General features: G+C 37.8%; 1 protein-coding gene across 1 annotated transcript; it reads right to left on the bottom strand.

Moving 5' to 3' along the window:
* Positions 1-1,496: 1,496 nt before the first annotated feature.
* GPX7 (glutathione peroxidase 7) lies at positions 1,497-12,153 on the bottom strand. Its single transcript, XM_005231680.3, has 3 exons — positions 11,913-12,153; positions 4,422-4,683; positions 1,497-2,523 (listed from the first exon to the last, which is right to left on the bottom strand). The coding sequence occupies exons 1-3, from the start codon at positions 12,117-12,119 to the stop codon at positions 2,360-2,362; spliced, it is 633 nt and encodes a 210-aa protein (XP_005231737.1). The 5' UTR covers positions 12,120-12,153; the 3' UTR covers positions 1,497-2,359.

The raw sequence follows: 12,153 nt of genomic DNA, 5'->3' as shown, positions 1-12,153 counted from the left end.
ATCTCTTCAGACTTCTAGAATTCATCTAATACAGAATGCAAGATCATATCTATGTAAATCAAGAGTTCGGTTTGAAGTTGGACATATTAAGAGGGCTTAATATGTGTTTCAAAGCATGGTCTGGGCTCATCTGGGTTTCAGTTATAAAACAGAAACATACTTTCTAAGGAGAAAATTTTAAGCTCTGCAGCACTTGCGAACAGCATGCTGGGGCATTGCATTAGTATCAACAGACAGAGAAAAGAGAAACAGTCTATACAGTAATAAAAGACCTCCTTTTCTAGTAGATTCTAGTGGATTCTCTGTCCCAGCACAGTATCAGCTGGGCCTGATTTTCCTTTCTTTGTGATATCCTTAGTAGCCATTGTCTTAGAGTGATTCATATAAGAATAGTCTAAATGACTGAATGGACTATAGAGTTCACTTTTCTCACCATCAGAGGAGGAAAATACAGACATATTCACTGCCACAAGTGCCAATTTCCTGCACTCTTAAGTAACACTCCAAGTGAGAAGTAGCTGATATAGTTTGAAACATATTCATCAGTATCAATAGGACCTGAACATTTCCATGCCCCATTTGTCCCAAAGATTCTTTGGCTTTAAACTGTCGTCTTCTTTCCTTCTCATTTCTCCCTTCTTATTTGATCTCTCTTTTTGCTTCTGTAGTTCTGTTATTTCTTTTTGTTCTCTCTTCCACCACTCCTTTTTTTCCCCACTAAAAACTAAAAAACCTTGTTCTCAGCTTCTTTCAGACAAACTGAGTTTGTTTTGTACAGTACAATCTCTGCCCTTCAGGGTTGTCCTGTAAATCCTTAAAGTACCTCTGGCTTCTCCTTCCTTAGACCGCTCCACAGAAAGAGTCCAAGAACTCTGGAGACAGCCGCTGCTGAAGCACAGGAACTATAATGTACTCTAGGATCAACCCTTTTATTTCCAATAGTTCATCAGTACTCTTCTTTCCCCCTTTGTTCTACAAGCTGGTGCATGCCATAATATTTGCCTTTGGTTTCAACTAGAGCCTGTTTTGATATTGAAGAGCTCTAACAACAGTGATGAGTTGGAAAAAGTCCTTACTGTGGTCACGGCAGTTAAGGCTTATTTGTACATTTGGGCCCTGACAACTACATGGACAAATACTGTTTGTGCTGCTTTAAAAATCATTACAAAGCACAAAAAAAGCTTTCACTCGTCAATAATACTGCAATTGGACAAGACTGGATTCTTCTTAAAGCATCCCGGGGTTAAGAGCAGGGGACCTGTACATTGTGTTTTTGTTGACATAACAGGAGTTCTTGCTGACAAGATTTTCAAAGGGTTTCTGTCAAAGAACAATGAGGCTGTAATTGTTAGTGTTATTATTTCAGTATGAGCTAAGAAGTTCTGCAGTCTGAAGTCTGAGCAGATGCCTGAATGCTATGTTCTAAAAAGGTCCCATTAAACATTTGTAACATGAACGTGGTATTAAATGATGTAACGATATGCAACAATTAAATGTAGAATTTCCATAGAAAAATGTTGATTCTTTAATGTTTGTCTGTACATGCAGCAAAATTGGATGGTGTTATAAATTGAAAAATAAATTTAATATCAGTTGTATGATGCAAGAGTAATTCTAAGGCAAAATAGTAATAGAGGAAAGAAATAGCCTTTTCATATAGGCTCTCATCCTACAGATGTTCAAATGGCTATTTAAATAACATCTGCTGTTCTTTACTGGGTGAAAAAAATGTAGAAATTCTTCTCATAGGTTTTGGAGAATTATTAAAGAGGCTTTGTCTTCATACTACTTTAAGTTTTATAGGTGTATTTTCCCCATGCTCTTCTTAACTGCCTTTCTAGACAGATGAAATATTTTTGGCCTTGGTAACTAGCAAGACATGTATCTATGTAAACCTGCCTCCTTTGAAGGTAACTGTTTGGGCCCTCTTCCTAAAACATGCCTTAAGTCAATCACACACTTTTTATTTTTTCATTCAGTTCGTGATAAAAATATGACAACAGAATTACAGATATCAATGAAATCCCAATCAGGAAATCATTATTCTGAGCCTTCTTCCTACAGGTACATGAACTGAATTCCTATAGTGTTATCAACAAATAATAATTTGAATTGGGAAAGAAACAATTGCTGATGAGCTCCTCTTTCCCAGGAAGGTCAAACTCAAATCAATTGGAGAAAAAAATTAAGTTACTTTGACCATGCAAACTTGCTGTTTTCTACATTCTTAAGATGGTGAATATAGATTCCACTGGTCATAACTTCCCTTCCCCATATACTCTCTTTTGGAATGTGAAAAGACAAAGTCCAGCCTTAATTCTCAATAAAGATGTAATTGGCATGCTGGGACTTTCGAAAATCATAATTCATCTTTCTTCTTCAGGATGATTTTCCTTACAAGTTCTGTAACATAAGGTCTTATTTCTTCAACAGAGACAGTAGAGTCCCAGGCCTTTACGACTTTCCCATTGGGGTCCACCAGGTATTTCCAGAAGTTCCAAGTTGGTTCTTCTCCTGTAGAATCTACAGGCAAAAAAAAAAAGTGGAAACTTACAAAAGAAAACCACATTAGCCAATTCCTGACATTTGTTTATGTCAATGTGATGATTACCCTCTCAGAGGATGAAGGAATGTAAAATTAAGAGTGAGTTCAGACTGAATAATAAGATTAATTTTCTAACAGACAGGAAGCTTTAACTAGACAGTACCCCCCTGGAGACTAATGGAAACAAACAGTCAAGCTTGAGACAGGAGCACTTTAATTGGTTTTAAAGCGTGAGTGTGCATACGTGTGTGTGTGTTTGTGCTACATAGATAAATCTTGAAACAGTTGAACATTGATAGGAAAATCTAATTTGGCATAACAGTATAGCTACCAGGACTGATTATTTGCTTGCTTATCCAGGATTTTTCCTCCAAAAGCACCCAGTATCATGTGCTTCAGAAGTATGTTTCAACAAATGGTACCTGAAGAAATAACAAAGTAAATTCTTCCAGGAGGTTTCCTCCTAATCCTCACCTACTACAGTTTTTCCCCCCATGACCACATACTCCTTTTACATGAATCACATTCTTACCCTTTACTATTCTGCTACATGACTAACAAAATATTCAGGATTTTCAATCAGACCAGGAGTCCCAACCCACTAATGGCCCACCTACAAACACTACAGACAAATTACCATCTTTTCCATTGATTATACGTTGGGCAAAATCTCATATGGAATTGGAAGATATTGCAAAGTATTGCCAAGACACAGCCAGTCCTACACTGTTGACAATCTTGTCATTATGCTGCACAAATATCCTGCCTCCAGCAGCCTCACTTTACGTGTGGACCAACAGGGAAACAAGACTGGCAAGTTTTATGTGACATGTCTGGAAGTAACAATCCCACTGGGCAAAACAGAAATGAAAGGATGTGAAGAAGATTAAAGGGAAGTCTGGCTAGTGAAAAGATCCATTACAGACCTGGAAGATGTGCTTGGGGTAGTCAAAAATACTGCCAACACTCCTTTAAATGCAGTGGTACGTGGGAAAACACTGTGGTGCTGGAGAGAAGCACCAGCAAAGTGGTCCTTGCAGAATGCAGCTCAGGTAATACTGTGTCATATTGGGCTTTATTATACATCACTACTGGAAGACATTTCCTTCACATCCAGTAAAGGCTGACATTTCAGTTTAGCATTTAAATGGTGTTCAGAGCACTCATACAGTGCAAGAAAAGTAGCGCCTTGATAGAGAAAGCAATGCCTTGATAGAGGGTATCCTGCTTTGCAGTGTATTTTGTCAGCTGTCTGCTAAAAACCAGCAAAACCTCTTCAGGCCTCAGTGCTAGCTGTAATGCAGATTGGAACTGGAGGAACTAAACAGTATGGCTATTCCAGTGCTTTGCAAGGAGTGAGGAAGGGAGTATTCAAGGACATCTCTTAGCGCCTGGTTTCTCTTTTTGATTGCTGAGGTGAATTATATAGATGCTTTGCTTCCACTTATCCTGCAGCTCTTGAGATGCATCTTATAAATCCAACCTATAGCAGTTGTGTCACAGGAGAAGCACTTAGGAGGCCGCAATGTGGAAAAAGGAAGATCAGGTGTAGTATGCATACAGGACAATATTTCAAGACCTGTATTCCCTGTAAAAGTTTATTAGACTAGCTTTTACAGGGCATCTGTTATCATAGTGTCTTTATCCCTGGAGATCTTTTAAGAAGGTTAGACAAAGCTGTTTGGAGGGACAGAGAGAGAAACCCCACCTTGTGCAGGAGGATGGACTACATGACTTCTGACCCCTTTGAGCCTGTCAATTCTGCACTATGAGTCTGTGAACACAGTGACAGACATGTTTTTTCTGTCAGATGGTGTTTTGTGTCAGAGGAATTCTAAACTTGGGAAACAACCCTCTAATGTTTCAGATTACTCACCAATTAAGTACTTGAAGGCAGGAATTGCACCGGCTCCACTGACTGCTATTTTGCTGAACATAGGAAAGGAGGCACCATAAGTCTTTCGTGCAAAACTCTCAATTTCTTTGTTAGTGTCTGGTTCTTGCTGCCCAAACTGATTGCATGGGAATGCCAGCACATTGAAATGATATGGGCCAAGGTCTCTCTGTAACTGTTGTAAGGCCTTGTAGTGGCTATCTGTATACCCACACTCACTTGCAACGTTGACCACTAGCGACACCTGAAGAAAAACAGAGATTAAAAACTGTGTTGCATGTGTCAATTTTTCAACAGGTAGGCTGGGATGCAGACTATTTTCAAAAAATTAAAATGTCTAGAGAACTGTGACTGAAAATGTTTGGAACTATATCAAGTTCTGTTCATGATAGGAAGATTTAATATTGCTTTTATGTAGTCCCATTTGGCAACCATGAAGATAATCAATAAACTACTAAGCAATCTTAATTCTTAGTTTACAGAGAATCTACATTTCCCCATTCTGCCTTCTGTATAGTTTCTAAGCATATTTAAGAAATGACCATCCAGCTAAGATAAACAAGTTGCATGAAAGAAACTTGCAAATGAATGTATTTTTGGTAATTTATTTATCTGTTGTGAAGCATTTGTTCTGCAGCATCTTCCCTTGTACAGAATTTAGTACTCATACAGAACTGGCTGATCCATTTATCATTGCTAATGCAGATGACCTGGAAGTTAATAGAAGCAGTTACAGGATTTTGGCTTGGTCTGTGCAGTATGGACTGTAAAATTTCCCACCATTTCTAAAATAAATCTACTCAGTTGTGACAAAATGACAACAGATTTTTGCATAAACTTTTACTGCCTCAATTAGAGATTCCAAGAAGTGAAGACTGTACCCACTGTCCTTTAAAGTCATTCCTATATCTGATCATCTTTGATGTTGTACACATTGTGTCATTCAGACATTACCACCAGGCATGTATGTGCCTGTGCAGATCTAGCAGAGGAAGATGCCAAACACAGATGAGGACTACAGGAAAACAGCAGCATGTATAAGGAGAATACATGGTGGAACAGATACTGGCAAGAAGTTGTTGGGGAAGTTAAGTGACCTAACCCTGAGCTGATACATATTACAGTTTCTCAAGGCCCTGAAGAGCTTTCCATTGTTTTTTGAGATATGTTATCCTTAAATAACGTCTAGAATTTATTTTTATAGATTTTATTATTCTTACAAATTTTCCAAGTGTGAGTTGTCACTCATTCTACATAAATGAAGTCCATTCTAATATTTTCTTGAGAGCAGATTAATGCTGAATGTCATAGGTCTTTTAGATACAATATCATTTTATTAATAAAACCAGCATTATGCACTTTATAGTGATGTTTCTTTACATGTAACTACATTCTATTCCTTTTTTCAGACCAATTTGTAAGAGTCGTAAGGAAATATAAATATTATAATACTAAAAATGTTTCTACCCACCTAGATTAAAATCAGGCATAGCGTAGAAAAAGTATCATGATTTAGGAACTGAAATTCTACCAGGCTTACGATGAATCTTGTAGGTTTCTACAGATTATACATGGGCCCAGAAGCTCATCCTTCATTCTCAAATTGCAAAAAAAGTTTTAGTTCAATCAAAGTAGCCAACACATTCCCCAGTGCTAGTACAACAACAGTAGCTATTTACATTGGACCTTTCTACAAGAGTTTGGAAGTTTCATAGAAGCTGGCATGTTGGTTTCATTATTGTCATTGTGAGACAGCTGTGTTGAAGGGCCCAGTACTGGAAGAGGAAAGCCTGAAGCTTGGATACATTAATTGACCTTACCAAATTACACAGCAAGTAGCTGCAGGGCAAGAAAAGGAAGTGAAAAATCCTGTCCAGGTCTCATACTCCTGTGTCTGTGCCCACTGCCTTTGCTCAATTTAAACTTTGGATTCTTGTGTTACTGTAGTAACACATATTTCTACGTGTATGTTTTTGCACAAAATATAAAAGTATATAGGAAACAGGAATAGACTGCATCAGATAAATTAAAATGTATGAAAAATAAATGACTACATGGGTATAGTGTTCTTTAGGCCAGTAAACAAACTGCCATATAAAAGCCCATCATCTGGGTAAAGTATGGGCTCATAAGATTAAATGTCCAGAAGGGGTAGGAATAAGTAAAGAAAAAGTTAAGGGTGTTTATAATTTCTTACATTAAACATTAACACTTCATTTGTGTATTTTGTACCTTGTATAGGTATATGGCTATACGTGAAGTGGTTTCAGAGCAGCACTGTTTTCCCTGGAAGACAGGTAATCTTATAAAGCACAGGTTGATGTAACCTTCTTTGTGGTATAGTGTGTGAACAGAATACAATCTAGTCAATCCCTGTACGCTTGTATATGAAATATGATCTGGAGCCATCTAGCTAACTTCCAAAGCATCACATTCGTTCAGACAACATTTATAAGCTCTACCTGAAATTTTAAATTCAGTCTCCTAAAACATCCAAAGATATGGCATATATTTTTTTTTCCCCAGAGGAGAGGTAATAATTTTATGATGCATTCCTGTCGTAGACTGTCAGCATTCCAAACCGAACTTATGTATTGGACATAAAAAATAACTATTGGCAGTTCTGTTCTTTTCAAATAATGTGTATTTATGAAGCATAGTGATAACTGTAGTTTGGTATGACTGAAGATAAATTGTACCACCAAGAGTTGACATCACCTCTAGTCCTTTCATATGACAGTCTAGAAGCATTTTAAAATATAGTTTAAGACTAAGCATTCTCATGATGCGGAAGTATTCATATACCTTACTATTCACATCTATTGGTACTTTATCCCAAATACAATGGCAATGTAAGAATTTATCATTGGAGGGCTGGGAGAAATAAGGTTGTGTAGGTATTATGTTCATATTATAACAGACATGAGAGATCACTTGCCAATGAAAACAATCAAGCTTTTATAACTTTGACTTGATTTTGAAATTAGGACAGCTTGAAAAAATTAACTCTAAAAGAAACGACTATTTTAATTTACAGCTGTTTAAAACCAGTGATTAGTTGGCATGGTGGTGAAAGGCATGAGAGCTCACACTGCCAACAGTGCAAACTTCTAAACGTTCTCCCACAAAATAGGAGATACATGCAGCATTTCTTAGACTGGCAGGCACATTATGCTTCTCTTTTTTCCTTAGATACGTGCATGCCTTTACTAAACTCCACAACTTAATAGTGGAAACCTCCTAAAAGTATAACTAACACATATAATAAAAAATTTTCAGGATTTATTTATTAGTATTTCATAAGGAATGCTTAAAATGATTGTTTAAAAATTGTTACCAAGTTATCTTTCGAGTGTCTGGTACCAGGAGTGATTAAATCTGCTGATATTTTTTGTCTATGTTTTATTTTTAATAAATATCACTCTTTATGTTGTCATGAAGGGGCTGTGCTTTGATTTCTTACAACTATTAATGATTTAAATTAAGTTAATTATGCCTCTTGACTGGCTTCAGGCTCTGAAAGTCAAGTACACCACCTAGTGTGCAGTGCAAACAATTCATCCTGGACCTTACAAAAAGTATTTAAGCTGAATTCTGTTAGTCGTCTGACCTCTTAATACTATAAATTCCTTGCCTTCACTTAGAAAACCTATGCATTCCAGTAGTGAACTCATTCAACACTGCAAAAACATGTCTTCGTTTACTTAATGTTTACACCAGTGTACCTCCTTGAGAAAAAGATCCCTGGACAGATTTATCAATCTATCAGCTTTGAGTAACCTTTTGTGGATCTTTTAGTAGAAACAGTAGATACGTAGGGTTTTAGACCTGGAGACTCTTAAATGGCTCTGTCTGACTGATGGAAGAATCAGCCACAACTGTCAGATTTCACTGACTTACAGACCTTGTTACCTTCATGGAAAAAATAGCAATACTCTGTACAGTAATTAAGTAGCTATACTCTGTATTTATACACCTTCAGTAGTATTACAGTCTCAGATTGCAGAGAGCTGTGATGCAAAGTGCCTAGCATTACTTTCAATAGTAAACTAATACTTTGGGTTGTTAGAATGCCTAATGATTTTACATTACTGTATTACATTTGGTTCAAGATTTCCAAAACAGTGCACTAACACTGCTTAATTACACCTCAGTACGCTGTTAGCTGTGTGGTAGGTCAGCAGGAAGGCAGGTAGGTAGGTACTATTATATCTAGACAGGTATAAACACAGCAGGGATCAGCTGATGCTTGGGAGTTCTGACTCCCAAATAGATACTATTTTTGGTAAGAATAGTGCCTCTTACAGCATATTTGATAGAGATCATAATAAGGTTTCTTGAATTAGATAGGTAGATAGATAAAAAACTAATCTTATTTGAATCCTGTTGATTCCTTTCCAACCATACATCACTGCCCTTCATTTTTAATATAGATGTGTCAACATCAGTACGGTAGCCTGGAAAAAACACAGGAGGATGGCCTTCTTGTGCAGCAGACAGTTTTTTGATCTACTTCACTTGTGGTACTTTTTTTTTCCCCAGTTGTAATACACCTCCCTTTCTTTGCTTTCAGGTAAATGTATTATGATACCCGATTCCGTAGCATGTATGCCAAGTATTTAGCATTCTGGTAATATAATTTGTTATGCCCCCATAAAAAGGGAGTACTCTCTCACTTATTTTCTGTGTTTTTATTGAAGTGGAGAATAGGTTATGCCTGTGCATATTTATTTCAGGAAAAAAAATCTGTTCCTTAATTTTTTTAATTTTCATTATTTCAGAATTGTTAGTACATTTCTTACTATAAAAAGAGGGTACTTGCGATTTGTATCAACATGCACTTGAATGGAAATTGAATTAATATCAGTTTTATTTTTTTCTTACCAAGAAAAATTGTTTCAATGATCTGAATACAAAATAATTTGTATTAATAATGAGTTATTGAAGAAAGACTCTGCAAGTAATGAATTGCACTGATTGTTTATACTTAGCATGGCTCTTGTGTTTTTAGACTTAGCAGACTTCATTATTTTTCTTTATACTGGGGAAGGTTTTGATTTTTTCAATTCCCAGTTAGTTTCTTGACTACCAATTAAGTAGTTATTTAACTGAATTAGTTGAGTGAGTAAATTGAAGAAAATGTCTTCTCTGCATCTGCCAGAAAGCTTAAGGCTGTTAAAAGCTGGTTTAGCAATTAGCAGATTATTGTTCCAGGGGCTAACTAATGACTCACTTTCTTTAAAACACCAGCAGCACATACATAGTACTTACATATTATTTACTTTCTTTTAATAGCTTTAAAATATTATGATAAACCTACATCTTAACAGTACTTATCTAACTGCAGATTTAAGGAGGTTTATTTTAAGAAATAAATGGGAGTTTTAATTAACCTTTCTCTACCTTGATACTAAGTTCTGACAACATAATGACAGAAAGGGATGTGTTTTATTGCTGTAATTAATTTTCTTTAAAATTATGCACATGCATTATCAAACAGCAGCTAGCCTGAACATTAATAGGCTCTCGGAATGCAAATTTTTTTGTTCCATACAGAAACTGGTCATCATCACTTTTTTGGAATAAACTATTCTGCATGCCCTAGCAGAGATCAAGGAGGACCATTCGCCAATGGCGTCACCTTTTCCAAGGTACGGCTCTAGAGCTCTCCCTCACAAAACCAGTCACACCTCGAGGATGGCCTGGTATAACAGCACCACTGGAGGTACAGACACACACCCCTAACATGGTGTACTCGTGAGGTTCCAGACCAGGCTCTGCAGCTTGTTCCAGGGGAGATGAACACCCACAGCTCTCTGCAGGGTGGCTGTAGGGAATTTCTCAGAGTTCCCCCTTTACTCCTTTCTGTGTGGATTCTGGCCCTGAGGTTGAGAAAGTACAGGTGGTATTTGCTTATTCAGACAGATCTGCAGATGACCCACAAACAAAAAATGCCCCAGTAACAGGATTTATTGACAGAGCCTTTGGAAGGAACTCCTAAAAAAAAAAAAAAAAAAAAAAAGCAAATATTGCTTAAAATCAAATAGCTTCCTTGTATTTTCCAATATAGATATTTGAGTAGGCATGGGACCAGTTTTGCTCTATCTGAATTGTGAATGGAGTGGGAGGACTTTGACCAGGTAAGATGCAGACCTCTCATTTTTTTCCAAATTGACCAGCACCCCTCTCTACCAAGCTCAGGAAAATATACATGTCCTCCCATATACCTTCTCTGTCTTCTGGCCAATGTTTTAGTGACCTGCTACTATGGACTAGTGAGCTCAGACACCTCAGTGAAGTATGTGAAGTATTTGAGAAGAGGGGGAAGGCAGGTGGAAACACAAAGCTGGAGAATAAGGGTGAAAGTGAAAAGTGGTGCCTGCCTTTCTGGGCAGCAGCTAAGCTATTGGCCTGCTTGGCAGCACCACAGATGTGTCACTTGAGCACTAAGGGTGGCAGCTGTGCACTTCATGTTGATTTTAGCTTCTCTAATTTGTGAATGTGGCTGTCACAGCTTATAGTATTATGCCCCCCATGTGCTATGTTCCCTTTTCACTCTTCCATAGGTACTGAGCATCTTTCCTGTATGACCAAGCCACTAAACCCCCATAAAATAAAATCAGGTTACATTCAGGGAAACTGTTCTTAAAACAGGTAGGAAAGGTCTGCCTAGAGCTCCTTAACGTAATACACAAGCAACATTTAAAAAAAGTCATAAAAGTAGATTTGTGGCTACATGCCCTTCTTCATGTTGCTTTGTCACACTGAAAAGCAACACAGGGAATAGTGTGATGTGGCTACAATTTCACCATACGCCAGTATTAAAATATTTACTTTATCATGTCTCTTGCTTTTTTGCTAATTATAGTGAAATTTGTCAGCTCCGTTAGCCACCGATTAAACACACACCCCCTTTTTTTAAATGTAGAACATTGACAAGGAATGGGATTTACATAAAAATAATTTAGTAAAAGTCATGCAGTTAAAAGGCAGAAATGAGCTCCAAAAGTAAGTTAAACAAAGGTACAAACTTCCTGCGCTTCAATGTTAATAGCCACAATCCAGTGCAACTCATCCGGCTGCATAGCAGGCAGGCAGGCATTCCCTGCCTGCCACGTCTACAGGCAGCTGCCTGCACAAGGGGAAGACGCGGACACGCACAGAGGTTAGGCTGCAGACGTTTTATTTAAAGAGTGCAAAGACCTATGGAGCGGTACCAAAGGAAGCATGCAGGCAACACTCCAGATCAGTTAAAAAAAAAAAAAAAAAAACCAAAAACAAAAAACAAACAAACAAAAAACCAACAAAAACCAAAAAAACCCAAAAAAACACACCAGTCGTAAAGTCACATCTATTTGCATGTGTGCACCAAGTTAATGTACAATCTCTCCACCCCCACTTGGTTTGTGCAGACATGCAGACTGGCTGGTTAGTGAGCCTGGGCGAGAGCCGCCCATCTCCGTGCAGACTTACCGAGCCCCTGTATTTCTCCAGAGAGACTAGTTTGCCCCTGATGTTTACAACTTTGAAAGTGTAAAAATCAGGCTCTTTCTGCTGCGTAGCGGAAAACACTAAGAGCAGGAGCGCTGCAATTGCAAGGAGCATGGCTAGAGGGATGAGGAAAACTTTGGGGAAGGAAGAGGAAGGCTTGTGCTCCACACTGCCCTCAGGATCTAGCATGCTGCACGTCCGTGCTGCAGACACTTGCCACGAT

This window comes from Falco peregrinus, chromosome 10 (assembly GCF_023634155.1).
Source record: "Falco peregrinus isolate bFalPer1 chromosome 10, bFalPer1.pri, whole genome shotgun sequence".
Lineage (NCBI taxonomy): Eukaryota > Metazoa > Chordata > Aves > Falconiformes > Falconidae > Falco > Falco peregrinus.
This window is presented reverse-complemented; position numbering and strand designations above follow the sequence as displayed.

Coding starts and splice junctions, on each gene's coding strand:
- GPX7 (XM_005231680.3), bottom strand. CDS start 12,119: ATGCTAGATCCTGAGGGCAGTGTGGAGCACAAGCCTTCCTCTTCCTTC. Junction 4,684..11,912: donor TGGAGAAATACAGGGGCTCG/GTAAGTCTGCAC, acceptor GTTTTTCTTCAG/GTGTCGCTAGTGGTCAACGT. Junction 2,524..4,421: donor TGCCTTCAAGTACTTAATTG/GTGAGTAATCTG, acceptor TTTTGCCTGTAG/ATTCTACAGGAGAAGAACCA.